The 14605-nt window shown below is 39.1% G+C and overlaps 1 protein-coding gene across 14 annotated transcripts in view; it reads left to right on the top strand.

Moving 5' to 3' along the window:
• Positions 1 to 571: 571 nt before the first annotated feature.
• PICALM (phosphatidylinositol binding clathrin assembly protein) overlaps positions 572 to 14605 on the top strand; it is a 66899-nt gene continuing 52865 nt past the window's right edge. For 8 of the 14 annotated variants that reach the window (XM_023921716.2, XM_023921699.2, XM_023921686.2 and 5 more), the window contains exon 1: positions 700 to 1010. In XM_023921716.2, the coding sequence (XP_023777484.2) occupies positions 881 to 1010 (130 nt within the window). In that variant the 5' untranslated portion in view covers positions 700 to 880. Of the gene's footprint in view, positions 1011 to 14605 lie in introns of all 14 variants that reach the window. The other 6 variants (XM_023921749.2, XM_023921739.2, XM_086882296.1 and 3 more) reach the window with 3 other exon arrangements.

The following is a 14605-nucleotide window of genomic DNA, read 5'->3' as shown; positions in this document are numbered from 1 at the left end:
GAATAAGCCCAAGAGGCATTAGCTGACTACCAGAACAGTGGGAGGCTAATCATGAAAGACCTAAAAACCACCAGTGTTTTCGTGCTGGCCGTGATGTACGTTCGAGAAATTTTTGGCGAGCTTTCAAATAAAAGCAACTCCGATCGCAGCAACCAGCAGGCTGCGAGCCCCTCGCTGCGTAAGAACAGATTTTTTTTTCCCCCTTTGAGCTTTCTCTAGCCTAAGGTGATGCCAAAGGAGTTTCCACAAAAACTTTACAGGCTAACAATTACAAAACTACTTCATGGGCGGAGACACCCCCTACTCGCTCCACGGAGACTTTACCCGGCGCTGAACCCGAACAGGGGCTCACCGAATCTCCCGAGAGAAGCCTGTCCAGAGGAACAGAAGGCTGCCTGCCTTTCCCCCGCAAGGGGAAGGGAGCCCGGGGCAGGGGAGGCTGCCCAAGGGCCGGGGATGCCGGGGGAAGCGATCCCGGCCTGAGGAGCGGCTCCCGCCCCCTGCCCTCGCCCCCGGCGCTGAGGGGGCGGTGCGTGTCACGCGGGCGGGGCGCCGGGCGGTCACGTGACGCGGGAGAGGCCCGGCAAGGCCCGAGGAGGAGCTCGGCCGCCGCCATTTTCCTGCGGCGCCCAGTGCGTGTCCCTGTCCCCGGCCGGGCGGGCGCGCAGGGGGAGGGGACGGCGGCCGGGGGAGGGGGGCGGGAGGAGGAGGGGTCCCTGCTCGGGTGACAGGTCCGTCCCTGAGGGCGGAGCGGGGGCCGCCTGCGGCACGGCGGGGTGAGGAGCCCGCGCAGCTCCATCCCCCCGGCGACTCCTCCCGTCCCGGCCCCTGAGGAGGGAGCGGAGCCGCGCTCGGTTCCAGCGCCGCCAGCGAACCCGCCATGTCCGGCCAAAGCCTCACCGACCGCATCACGGCGGCGCAGCACAGCGTGACCGGCTCGGCCGTCTCGAAAACCGTGTGCAAGGCCACGACCCACGAGGTCATGGGCCCCAAGAAGAAACACCTGGACTGTGAGTACCGGGAGGGGACGGCGGCCCGAGGGATCTCCCCGAGCGTCCCGCCGAGGAGCGGGATTGCCCGGCCTGTCCCGGGGTCCCGCTGCGGGGCTGCCGCCCATCCCACCGGCCTCGTGGGGACGGGAAACCTCCTCAGGCGGAGGAGCTCAGGGATTCAGCATAGGGCATACCCGGAGGGCGGGGGCGTAGGGTCGGGGACGTGGCGATGGAGAGCCTGGGAGAGGCTGTTCAGTGTATCTGCTCTCCAAAAGGGGCCTTGCCAGTTCTTCTTATGCACAGGGCCCCGGACAATGTGAGCTCCTGAAGGACGGGACCTGCCCCATACCCCTTTATTCGGGAGAGGGAGAACCACGGAGGCCAGGTAGAGGAATGGGCTGCAATTTCCTTACTAATTGATCTCATTTGTGTCGTGCTAAGGCAGCACTCCCCCATTCTTTAGAGGAGGTGCAGGAGTTTCAGGAAGGAATAGCTGATCACTTATCTTAATTATTTTTCAGGTAATCTACTAGGAAAAAAAAAAATTCCTTCTTTAACAGTCACGTAAATCTTCCATGTAGGAAAATATGTGAAACGACTGTTTGAGTCTCTCAGTAAGGATGTTCTTAGTCTTCTTCCTAGTCTGTCTCATTCACTTGGGAAGATGTGTCTAAGAGGACTTCTTTAGAACTTCAGTACCTGATCTTAACATACCATACAGGATCTGGCCATTTTTCAGCTTCTATTAAGACCAGATCAAAGGTGGGAAGGCTTAAAAGGTTTTCTAACAACTGTGATCTGTCCAGGTGAATATGAAGAGAATTATGAACACCAAAGTTCACATTAGTGTGTCTCCCACTAAGCTGTAAGGTCAAAGGACTGAGGAAGTTCTTGGTCTGAATACCTGATTGTCTTGCATCTTATTATTCTAGGCCTTTTAAGGGCAGCCCCTCCCCATTCCCTTTCACTTTCCCAAATATATAATAAAAGATATTGGAGATACTTGTGTGTCTGTGCTTTCTGTATGTGTGCTTTCTCCCTTCCTCTCACTCACGTCTGCAGAAGAAGGCTGAGTCTTCATGAGTCTTGAGTTTGTGCCTTCTGAGTTGCTCTGTATCCAAATGAGAACACCAGATGATAGTAGTAGGATTAATTGTACTGTAGTTCTTTCTTCTTTCCACCGAAATGTGTGCATGTTAAAGATTTAAGAAATTCTTGTACCTGAGAGCAATGTGATTGATTTTTTTAGGGGAGTCCCATAACAGCTGCCTCTGTCCCTTTTTGATATTCCTTCAAACAGTTCATCTTTTGGCTGTAGATAATAATAACTGAGTGGTCTTGTTATTTTTGGTTAGCTCAGGGTGTTGGAACATTGAGGAAATATTTGGGCTTTGAGTAACTTATTGGCAGGTAGAGAAAACACCTTGTCATATGGCATATGTACGAAATCCTGATGTTACTGGATTTCACACAGCAGAAGTGAGGCTTTCTGGAAAGCAAACTTTGTCACGTTTAGCCTGTAATAGTGCTAAAAGTACAGTTTTAGTAATAAGGCATTTAGTAGCTGAATGATTTTGTGGTATAAACTTTGTTAAAAAGAATATGAAGCTGTCCAGAAAACTGCTCTTCAGGTGCTGGGGTGTGTGTAAAAGGCTGGTGTTGTGAACAAGGCTGCTGGGAGACAACTTAATGGAGACCTCTAGGGTGCTGCTTCAGAGGGGTGCCTGGACTTGCTTAGAAAGCTGTCTGATAGCTGCTGGATGAGAATATCAGTTCTGTGTTTTCTTTTCCTACTCTAGACTGTCAGGAGTCTGTTTTTGCCTCTTTCTGATAATTCTTTTATCAAAGCAAAGCAAACTTTTTTTTTTTTTTTTTTAATTAGTCCCTCTTTTTAGTGGTTAAAATAGATCATGGCTAGATGTTTTGTAAGCTACCCTAATATGTTTGTTAGAAGTCTCTGTTCCTGGCATCAGGAAATGACACATGGTCTTGTATTTTGAACTTTTTCTTTGTTCATAGCCTGTATGGCTGTATACTTTAAAATAAATATTTTTTACACAAGCTGTGACTCAAGCCCCACTTCTGAACTATTTGTACATATCTTCCTTTTATAACAAACAGTTCAATTTGGTAAATCCTAAGAACTCATATCTCATTGTAAATGACACTTAATATACCAGTCTTCATAGGCAGCATGCTGCCTTAATATTTTTCTGATTACTGCTTATTATGATATACAGTAAATAATACTTCACTATAGGTTGTGTCCTGGGTGAGTGGATAAGTTGAATTTTCCTATGCTGTCCTATAATGAAGTCTTAGTTTTGTAGCATGTTCTGTGACCATGACATACATTCTTGTTACTGTATTTCTTGTATAGATCTCAAGATTTCTGACTGTCCTCTTACTGAAATTTTTTCTTCATGAAACTTGAGCTGTCATGAACAGATTATCTAGCTCAGCCTCATGTTAATTCATAAAAATGGAGGGAAGTCCAACATAGATACTCATGAACACAATTATTCGTGTTCTAATTTGTCTTGCTCCTGACAGTGTATGGAGTTTGAAAACTGAAGTGCTCTCAATCCTAGAGTTGGAGACTGTTTCCCTCAGTGATGGTTATCTTAATCAAGGAAGGTGAAAATGAATTCTTTCCTTAGCTCATGATAGTTAAAATGTAATATACTTCAAAGAATGTTTTCTCTCCCATTACAAGCCTATTTGGTTTGAGGGAGAAAAACTTCTAATTTACAAGTGGGCATGGCTTATGATAGGTAGTAGCATCATCTTGAGACTGTATACTATGATACTGTTTTTTTTCTTCTGTTTTGAAGGTCCAGGCTTAGACGTGGGTTAAGGATTCTCTTTGGCAATCTAAATGCTGCTTTTGTTATGATGGGTTACTTGTTTTACAGAAATCAGGTTTAATAGCCTTGGAACCCTCAAAGCATAGTTCATGAACTTTTATGGAAAACCTAGTTTCACTAGGACTTTGTCCCAGTTTTTAAACCTAGAGCAGTGGGAGCTCTAAACTGGTTTGTGGGTTTAACTTGCACACTGAGATTGGTACAACCCTTTCTTTCTAGTTAACTTCTTGTCCCCACCTTGCGTGATGGATAGTGATACCAAGAACAAGTGCTTTAGGTTGTTTGAATATAAATGGTGCTGGGAAACTTGTTGCCAGATTTCACTCCTTCTTTATGTGAATCTGAGACGGAGATGTGCTTGTGTATACGTGTGTGGTGGATAATTAATATTAGGAATACCTGGAGGTACATTAATATTAGGAATAGCTGAAGTTAACGCCAACACAGTTAACTGTGTTGGTTCAGTGAAACTGTTGTAGCAGTGATAGCTCAGTAGCATAAAAATGCTTGTGTACATGTGCATGTTGTAGAGTGTGCTTAAAACAGCTTTGTTGTGATACATGTTTAGGGTTGGCCTCTTGAATGAGCGTGGCATAGTAGCCCTATCTGCGTATAGCTAATGGAGTAGCCCTCTTTAAAGGAGAATGTGGACGGATGACTTGGAAGGAAGTTGTGATGCTGTAATTACCCATTCCTAACAGGAAATATCTCTATAATTAAGCTAAAGTGTAATTTCCTTGATTTCTTATTGTAAAAGAAAAAGTGTATTTTTAAGGAAGATGGTAAACCAGAACCCTGCCCTGAGTTGGGTAGGTGTCTATGAAAAGCTGTGTAAGTGAAAGTAGACTTGAGGGAACTTGTTGGGAACTTAATTCCTAATTCACTAGTGTCAGCTGCTTTGGTTTTGTCTAGAGGCTAATACTAGGACAGAGGAAAGCCCAGCTAAAGACTTGCTTCATGTCTGTGCTGGGAACAGCTTCTATTTCAAAATGAGATGGTACAAAGAGGGTAACTTGTAGAACTGAGAGACAAGGATCATTGTTATTCCCTGGATCACCCAAGAGATTTGTAGGAAAGCTGGGAAAACCAGCACTGTAAGTGTTCACTTGCCTTTACATGCTAAAGTGTAACTGAGTGACGAGGTGAATTAGCTCCTAGTTCTGTGGATGCTTCTGTGTTCTCCAGTAGAAACAGATTATCCACATTCCTTTTATGGTATTGTAGTGCTTCAACAAACTCATATTTTGTCTCTGGTTTTGGCAGAATCACCTGAAGTTTCTTGCAGCTTTGCTTCCCATTCTGTAATTGACTTAAATTTCTGTAGGCTATCTGTTGTTATTTTTGCTTAGAAATATTCTTTGTAACTGTAATTATTTCAAATAAAGATAATTGCATTTTTACAACTTTCTTTTGAAGTGTTCAATTTTCTCTCTGAGTTTTTTTTGATTCCTTCATAATTTTTCCTTAGCCAACTTTTTTGCTTTTTACTGGAATTCCTTTGGAATATTTGTTCGTGCCTTTTAGTAGAGTATGAGAACTATCATACTCCTCCTGACTGCCAGAGGCACAATTTTCTACTACAGCTGCTCATTTGCAGAAAGAATAGCCATGTAGCTGTGCAGCTGTTGTTTTATTTTACTTAGCCTGAAGCAGTATTCTGCTTCAGATGAAGTAAGAGGCAGGAGCTAAGGAGGAGAAGCTGTAGGACACCTGCAATCAGCTTCCTGTGAATCTTCATACCACCATTGTTTCCCATTAGCTGTGATTATTCAGGTCTCATGTAACTTTGGCCTATAGCTCCAGTTGGGATTTTTTTTCTTAACGTTTTTGGGTTTTGTTTGTTTTGTTTTTAATGGTGTAGTCATCTCTTGCATTTTCTAAAAGGAACACTTGGGAGATGCATTCTTTTGCAGTTCAGCCTGTGACCTAATGGTCTATTTCAGTCTTCAGTTCCTTATCCTAAAATCAGTTTTTGACTTGTAGATGTGAAAGTTTTAAGTTGTCCCTAATTACTTGTCTAACAGAGTAATAGTAGTTTGCATAATAATACAAAAAATGACTTACCCATTGTGGAATTTAAAGCTTCCCGACTTTTGCATTTGTTGCTTCATGTAAAGTACATGATCGTTGATGATGGTAGAATTCTGGGAAAGTTCACTTACAAAATGTTATTGATGTCTTGCTCCCTCTGAAAAATGCAATGTTACTTCTGAAGCAGAGACACCTCTTGTATTTGAAAGCTTAATTTATTAAACAGCTTTCTTAAATTGAAATTTCTCAATACCATTAAAATATTTTCACTCAAAACATCTCACATCAATTAATGCTTTAAAAATAGCACATAAATAGCTTTACTACTGGTAGGATATGTGTACTTTTCTGTAAACTGTGAAGGAGCTGTTTCTCAACCATGATAGAAGAAATCAGGTAAGAATTGTAAGTGACTTGTTTATATTATAAAGTCTTGAAACCCTCTGCTGGGGCTGTTATTTAACATTTTCAAGTAGTTTGCAATACAAGTTTAAAGCAATAATCTCAAGCATGTGTCCTTTTGAGTATTTTAGCAAGCTCTTTTGCTGCAAAATTTGCTTTTTGTTCATGCGTATGTGAATTTAACCATTTAGATTTTCTGCTGGTCAAAGTCTTAACTCTGGGAGTAGTTGCAATTTGGAGTTTAATGTTATCTTGCAAAGACTTGGATATGAGAGAGATTTTATTACTGATTATATCTGATTAAAAGTAACCAACAACTAACAAAAAAGAATGCAATCAAGTGGAAAAAAACTTGTGTTGCTGTAAAATTGCTGGGTTTGGTGTTTTCCTTGCTCTTCTGGCTGTTTTCTCCATTGTGAAATATGATCATGAGTGGGCAGGTTATGAACTCGTAGTAACTTCAAAGTACTTCTGTCCTTCAAAACTTGAAGAAATATTGTTCTACTTTACATTTCACCCCTAGTTTATATCAGAACTTTATCAAGTGGCTGGTAGTTTCTAAACCTAAAAACAATGTTAGTAAATTCAGTGCTAAGGCATGGTAGTCTCAAACCTACTAACAGTAAATCCAAGTTATGAGTAATATGTCACAAATCAGGTATTGGGATTTTAGAAATTAGGGAACTAAGCTGTATTTAACTGTGTGAGAATAACTTAATGAAGTTAAGCATTTCATACAGATTTAGCAAATGCACTGGATTTTCTGATTGTGACTAAAAATCTCCTGTGCTATTTTACTAAAGGAGCTTTATTAAAGTAATGCTTATCTGGATTATTTGCAATATTATACAAGGGTAAATTAGGCTATTATAAGTTTTACCTCAAAAGAGAGGGTGTCAATTAACAAGATCTACATCAAAATTTGACTTGGGCATGTTAATTCAGAGGATGAAGCATAAGAGAATTTACTGGAGTGAACAGTGGTGGCATAAAGGGAAATCCTGAGACTTATATTCAGGTCATGACATAAGTAGTCTAAATTAAGATAAATAAAAAAAACCTCACAAAGTGGGGATTATACTCATTCTGAGCATTCCTATATACTTTCATTCATACCTATGTTAATTTACCCAGCTCTTCTCATCAACTTCTTTTTTCATTTTCTCCAGAAAAGACACGTTTGAAATCTTTACTTGCCTGTCCTTTATTGCTTCCTCCCAAGCAAGCAGTCCTTCAGTCACAACATTCGTATGCTCCAGCAGCGGTGCCATTCTAGCAGGAGTGATTCTTTCACTGATGTGGGAAGTGAGAAGTTTGCATGGGTTGAAACTGCTCTGGTATTTTACATGTTTACTCTAAATATGGTGCCTGCAGTAGCTCAGCTATTCCAGTTGCTGGCTGTGTGTTTTGACATCAACAAAGTGTCTGTTTTATTTGTAGCCTTTCTTGATTCTTTAAATAGCTAATTCAATAAAACTTAAAGAAGAAATTGTGAATCATTAATAACACTGTTTCCTAGGTAAATAATTAGCGTATAAACAAATTTTCCATGTTAATAACTTGTAAAAAAGGTTATTTCTTTTACTCATTTATAAAAAGGTGATACGAGGTTCATATCATTCCTTAATTACTTTAGTTTTTTTAAAAAAAGAAAAATGAACCCAACAAAACCAAACCAACCCACTGATGTTCATCTGCACAGCATAAGTTTCTAAAGTTACCATGGTAAACTACATTTCTGACCCAAAGTGGGTAACATACAAAGTTTTAAATTTAACTCAGACTACAAACCTATAGAGGTAAGCATGTTTTAAATACTTATTTTTAATTAAAAAAAAAAAAAAGTATTTGTTTTCAATCTGGCAGTAAATCCACTCAGAGCAGCTCTGGTTGTGTGTGATGTGTTACTTTGTCTGCCAGATGAGAAGGTTGAATGTCTTGGCTGTCAAAGGTAGAAGTTGGTGTCTTCCTGTTCCTTGGGGTTCTTAAGGGCTGCTTGTAACTTGCTTTGCTGTTGGTAGCATTTGGGTTTTTCTGGGGTGGATACTGATCTGTGAAGTGCTCCATTACCTCTCTTTTGCTGTTCAAGCGTGTGCTTTTGGTCTTGTGTTTAGTTTTATTATGTAGCATGTCCCTCTCTTCCCATATGTTCAGAAGTTGCATCAACATTTCACCTATATTTGCTTGCAGTTGCACTTGGTTTATGTGGCTGATACCTCCACTTTTACTGACAAATGGGTCAATATTTAATTTGGAATGGGGTCACGCAAATTTGCTTTATCTCCTTCTCTCCCTGCCCAGTATTACCAGTTTCAGCCTTCATTGCAACCTGTTTCAAACTTTATGAATTTTTCTGATCAGCAACTCTGTATTCTGGATCTGACCTTATTTTTTATGTGAAGTGTAAAACCTTCTTTGAACTGTTGTGGTGTTTAAGTCTCCATACAGGGAATAGTGGTGTTATTTGAACATGTTTAATTCTGTCCCTTCTTCTGTTTGCCAGAAACCATTGGTGTTCATAATTCAGCATGTATACTGTCACAGTGAGATTAAAAATAACTTTCATTTAAAATCAGTTTGTTAGGAATATTTACTTGATTATGTATTGCAGTCTCATACAGTTGTAGTTCCCAAAGCAATTCTTCATTTCTGGGTTGATGTGAAACTGGCTTCGAGTCTTGCTTACTCATGAAATGCCTTCCTTCTTCTGTCTCACAAGGGGCACTTGAGTTTAATATTTATGTAAGCAGTTATGTCAGTTTGTAAATTTTAGAGCTGAAATTCAGGTGTTTTACTTGCAATTAATTGTTATTCACCATAAACCACAACTAGTTCAAATAGATAAAAAAGAAAAATGTCTTTTTGAACAATATCATTGTGTTCTTTTATTCTCTTGAGAAGTGATGTTTCTTTACTGTTTAGAAATATACTGGAATCCTTAGGTAGATTTCAAATCTGAATTAATTCTGTGGATATCCATGCCCCTTAGCTTTCATTGATATAGCCATGATCTGATGTTTTTATTCAAATGACTGAATTTGGATTTATTATCCTTTAAATCAGTTTTTAAATAAATCAGTTATATATTAATAACCTGTCTTAAATCCACTAGGGATTATTTCTTCCTAGAGTGTTTGCATTTCAGTCATCAGTGTTACAGTGCAGCACTGCAGAATAAGATTTAGAGTATCAAAAATACATGTGAAGTGGATTTTAATCATAGGAATAAAAGAAAATAAAACCCCAAATATGAACATTTTGCATTTGTGGACTTCAGTTATTTCAAATAAGGATATGTCATGCGTAGTAAGTTGTCACATTTGATTAGCAGTTGAATGGAAAAGCTCAGGATGTACAGCTCTTAGCTGTAAGCTGTTTGACACACACAGACTAGTACACTGTTTGTTGGGCTTTGAGGAAAAATGGTTGTCTGGATACAGACCATTTATTTTTAGGTTCTTGATAGTTAATAAGGAGCTAGCCCAAGCTTTTTTTCCTGGCTTGTTCTGTTGAAATGCTTTGCACTATGTAGCATCATTTAAGCATATCAAATGTAACATAAATTAAGTCCATTTACAAGCAGGTTACTTTGTGTTTAAAGTCTGGAATATGTGAAGCTTGTTTCAGCGCTGAATTTGCTGTGTAAGCCAATGGAAATCCAAAGAAGTTTTTCTGTAAGTTTTCAAATTCTAGGGTTAAACACAGTTTAGTAATAGTTAAACACAGTTTAACTTCTGAAATTTGGAATTTCATTGTTATGAATTTGAATTGAATGTGCTCTGAATTTCATTGTTATGAATTAGAAGCTCATGCATTTCTAGGGGCTGGTTTTCTCTCCTGTTTAGCTGGGGTTTTTTTCTTTTTATTTACACGTAGTTTATGTGGAGACTTTCTTCATATTTAATGATCTGTAAGTAAAATACAGTGAGCTGGAGGAGATGCTTTTGTCCTTATTTTAAACTGTTAATGAGGAGTCTTTGTAGACAGGAATGTGGTCAGTCTCTTGGTGTTTACTAGGCCTGACACAAGATGTCTTAGCACATAGTTTTACCAAAGTTCCATATTCGTTTTAGCTCTCTGAGGTTTTAACCAATGAACAAACCTTACTTCAAAACAAATTGAATAACTAATTTTTCTCTTTTCTGAGCTTTTCTAATGAAACAGCTTAGTTTTAAGGATAGCATCTGGCTGAAGGTCTCTTGCTTTGTACTGAAAACCAAAAGGCAGATGCTATTTACTACTTCTCTTGGCTTTAGTTTATCTTAGAGGCTGTTTGTGATAGGGACATGTCTTTGTTCATGGTAAACAGAGAAATTCCCAGCTGAAAGCTGTGGATACTGAGGAGTTCTTTCTGTATACAATTTCCCTTACCCATCTAGTTTCAGACTTAAGAATTTGAAGCTCTGTGTTGGCTCTGAAACTTTGTGAAACTTGATGACCCCATAGTCAGTAATGAGGGTCTCAGGAACAGTCTCTAAAAGTGAGGCATGAGGGAAAGAAATTATTTGGATTTATGAAACTCAGATATAACAGTGTTGCTGTAAAGAGAGTGTGTTCCCCTTGGTAAGGTCCTCTGCTTTATCTACTGAAAATTGGTGAAGCTTAGTGCATGGTCCTGGAAAAATTCAGCTTCCTTTCTACTCTTCATGTTACTTGAAGGTTGTTCCTACACCATCCTAACCTCTTATTACAGTATATTTTAAAATATTTACTTTGAGCAGCTTTGGCATGGTCTGTAACGGATAGTTTTGTTGTGCCCTTGTAGAAGCATTCTTTTCAAATGTGAATTGAAGATGTGCTTGGGATGAGCCAGGGTGAGTCTTGTTTGGTCAGAGAGCTCCAAATATCTCACGGGAATTGTTAGTCCAAATTGAAAAAGGAAGTAAAAGCTAAATTAGGCAGGCATTTCCAACATTTCTATTAATAGAATGGAAGAATTTAGCTGTACTTTTGCTTGACTGCCTTCCTTCATGGAAGAGCTGCACACTCACAGTACATGAATGTCAGTTGGAACAATTTTGTGGTGGTACCTCTATTTTTATGGGTAGAGAAGTGGGTTTCTAAATTTTTTTTTAGCTCTTGTGCTCTGCTTTATCCAGTTGTCTAACAGTTCATGTCAAATATGATTGTGTTTTGGTCAAAAGAAAAGGTATGAAAGTGGCTGGCTGTAACAGATCTCCTTTAATGAGTTCACCTATTTTTATGTGCAAAAAGTGAAATAGATTGTATGGAATTGATAGAGCATGCATTAAAATGGCTGCAGAATTGCTCTAAATCCATGTATCATGAACTTTCATTGTTGCTTAAAAAATGGTAGTTTATAAAGTAGTGACACTTTTTTAACCAAAATGATTAGAATTTTGTATGTCACCAAATATTTTGGCATGGAAGGAGGACTTAGTTGGTTTTTGTTATGCTTCTTTCTCCTAATCCTGATGAAATGAAGATTAGTCTCACTTAGGAGTAGACAGAAGTCATATAAAAATGTCTGGTGTGCAGAGCAATTTTTTTTTTTTTTCATAATAGAAAAAGATAACTCTCAGCCACATTGTGCAAATTGTGTGTTCAGACTGTTTTGTATAACACTAGGGAGTACGAAAATTTAGCCTATTTGATCTCTGAGATACCAGCTCAAGTACCCAACTGTGTAAACCTGTGCTGGCCTGTGTGATTTTCTGACAGTCACTTTGTAGGAGAAGGATGGTGTTTGATTTTCATTGAATGATAAATATTTGAAGTTGGAGAATTTGCTGCTTTGATCATTCAAATAATTCAGATATTTTGGTTTTTGGTGTTTTTTTTCTTTAAGAAAATACATTATATGATACAATAGGCAAGTAGTCTAAACTGCTTTCCTCCTTGGTCTGTTAACTGAAATCTAGTAAGGACTTTTTTACAGCAATATTTGGGCAAGTGTTTTTAGTTTATAACCTTGAGGGTTATTATTTTGAGATTGACTAGCTTCTTCTATAGGAATTTCAAGAAAAAAGTATTCCTCAGCAAACCTCCTTCATGAAATCTGTGGGGTTTTTGTCACTTATTAGCCACATGATTCAATTGTCTTTGCCTTATTTTCCTCTTTTCAGGTTTTTCCACTTTCGTTGGGCTGTTTAGGTCATAGTTTATACGCCTTTAAATTAGAGCTACCTTGAGACCTGTTGAGCTCTGTTTAATCAGCTATAAGAGTAAGTGATCATTGGACAGGTCACTGCTGTATGTATTTCCTGAGAGACCCACAGAAAAGATATATAGATTATCTATACAAACTGAGAAGTACTGCATAGCTGGATTGTTGTATGATGTGTGTTTTCATAGTAAAAATCAGTGTTAAAGCTATCATCTGAGGAGGTTTTCTCCAATTGCTGGACATCGTGCTATTTATAAGGGAAAGCATTTGCACTTTTTTGTAATAAATAGTACTAATTGTAAAAATCTAATTATTTTTGACTACTTCTGTTTGTTTTATGCCAGAAAAGCACCATTTGCAGTGCTTTTGTATATTGGACTTTTGATATTTACTATATTAAAATGAACCAAAATGATTAATTTTTGCATCTTTATGATGTTGGAAGAACATGATGTAATAGTCAAACCATTTTAGAGTATGGCTTAAACCTTTTCAGCCTTTTTCCCATTTTTTTCCCCTTTATCAGGTTAATTTTGAAAATCTGTGTAAATACATGAAAAGCAATAAAATGTGGAGTGTTGGTTTCTAACCAGTATACTACAGGGGCAAAAGGACCTGTGGTAGATGATGACTCTAGAATAAATGCTGACCTTAGACTCTCTTGACAGTACAGCTGTTTAGTACAACATACTAGCATGGAATCTTGACAAAAGGAAACTTATTTCCACACAATTAAAAGTTTCTGTTTTACTTGGGTTTTTTCCAGTAGTTAACCTGAAGCTGTAGAGAGTGATATCTACCAAGAAAAGTGTCCTACCATGCACCAGATATACACGTCTTCATTGACAGTTTCAGCACTGATGGAGGAAGGCATAACTCCTTTAACTTAAATACATGCATCCTGACAGCTTCCAAAGGCATTCAGGAAAAATATGCTATTCATGCTCAGAGTTAGATTTTGTTCAGAAGGAAATCGAATTTCCAAAACCTTGTTTTAAAATGGGAGAGAATAACACATATTCCAAACAACTTTGCTGGAGTAAGACCTTTGAGCTACTGAAATGAGACGAGTATTGAAGTAGGAAAACCCCAGGTTAGATGGCTTTGGTTCTATCTTCTCTTTGGTTTTGTCTCTTAAACTATCTAAAGATGCTGCACCGCTGTTCAAAGAGTAAAAAATGTGAATTACATGTGTGTGATTAATTTCAAAGTAACAAATTCTTTGGAATTTTTTGACTTGAAGATCTGTTCAGTGAGATGTGGTGGCAGGAGGTCAGGTTGATGTTAATGCTCACTGGTTTCAGTTTCACTGTGCTCTACTGTGATGGTACATCACTACTACAAAATTGCTTTCTGGTGCATCTTTTAGAAGAAAGGGATGTGGAAGTTAAGCACCTAGGAAACAGCTAAATTACAAGTGTGTGGATACTCTGTATATTTAGAGGATACATATATTTAGATTCAGAAAGTGTGCTGGAAGTGTTTACTGCCAAAACATGCTGTGCACAAAGTCTGGCATTTTCTGTTTACTCCTCTGCAACACAGGATTAAGGAAGTCACAGATGTTGGAAGTTGGCATGGGCTGAGAGAGCGGGACTTGTTCTGTATGGATATAAGAAGGCTTTGGGGACACCTCCCTACAGCCTTCCAGTACTTGTAGGGGGCTGTAAAAGGGGTGGAGAGGGACTTTTTGTATGGGTAGATAATGACAGGACAAGGGGAAATGGCTTTAAACTGACAGAGGGTGGGTTTAAATTGCATACTAGGAAAAAATTCTTTACTCAGAGGTGCTGGAGTGCTGGAACACATTGCCCAGAGAGGTTGTAGATGCCCCATCCCTTCAAGTGTTTAAGGCCAGATTCGATGGGGCTTTCAGTAGCCTGACCATGAGTGGTATCCCTGCTGTGGTGGAGGTGTTGGAACTCGATGATCTTTAAGGTCCTTTCCAATGTAAACCAACGTATGGTTCTGTGACAGGTACTTTGACAGTCTTTGGGTGTATTTTTTTAACAGATATCATCTGAATGCCATGACCAGGCAAGCTGAAGTTGGGATTAGGAGTTTGTTGCAGGGTTAGATACTGAAGCAAACCCTAGTTATGTTAAAGGCTTACCTTCTCAAAAAGATAAAAGTTGTCTTGCTGCAGAACGACTGTAAAGTTGTGCTCATTGAGGAATTTTTGTTCG

This window comes from Cyanistes caeruleus, chromosome 3 (genome assembly GCF_971803275.1).
Source record: "Cyanistes caeruleus chromosome 3, bCyaCae1.hap1.1, whole genome shotgun sequence".
Taxonomy (NCBI): domain Eukaryota; kingdom Metazoa; phylum Chordata; class Aves; order Passeriformes; family Paridae; genus Cyanistes; species Cyanistes caeruleus.
Note: the sequence above shows the minus strand (reverse complement) of the source record. Positions and strands in the feature narration are given on the sequence as shown.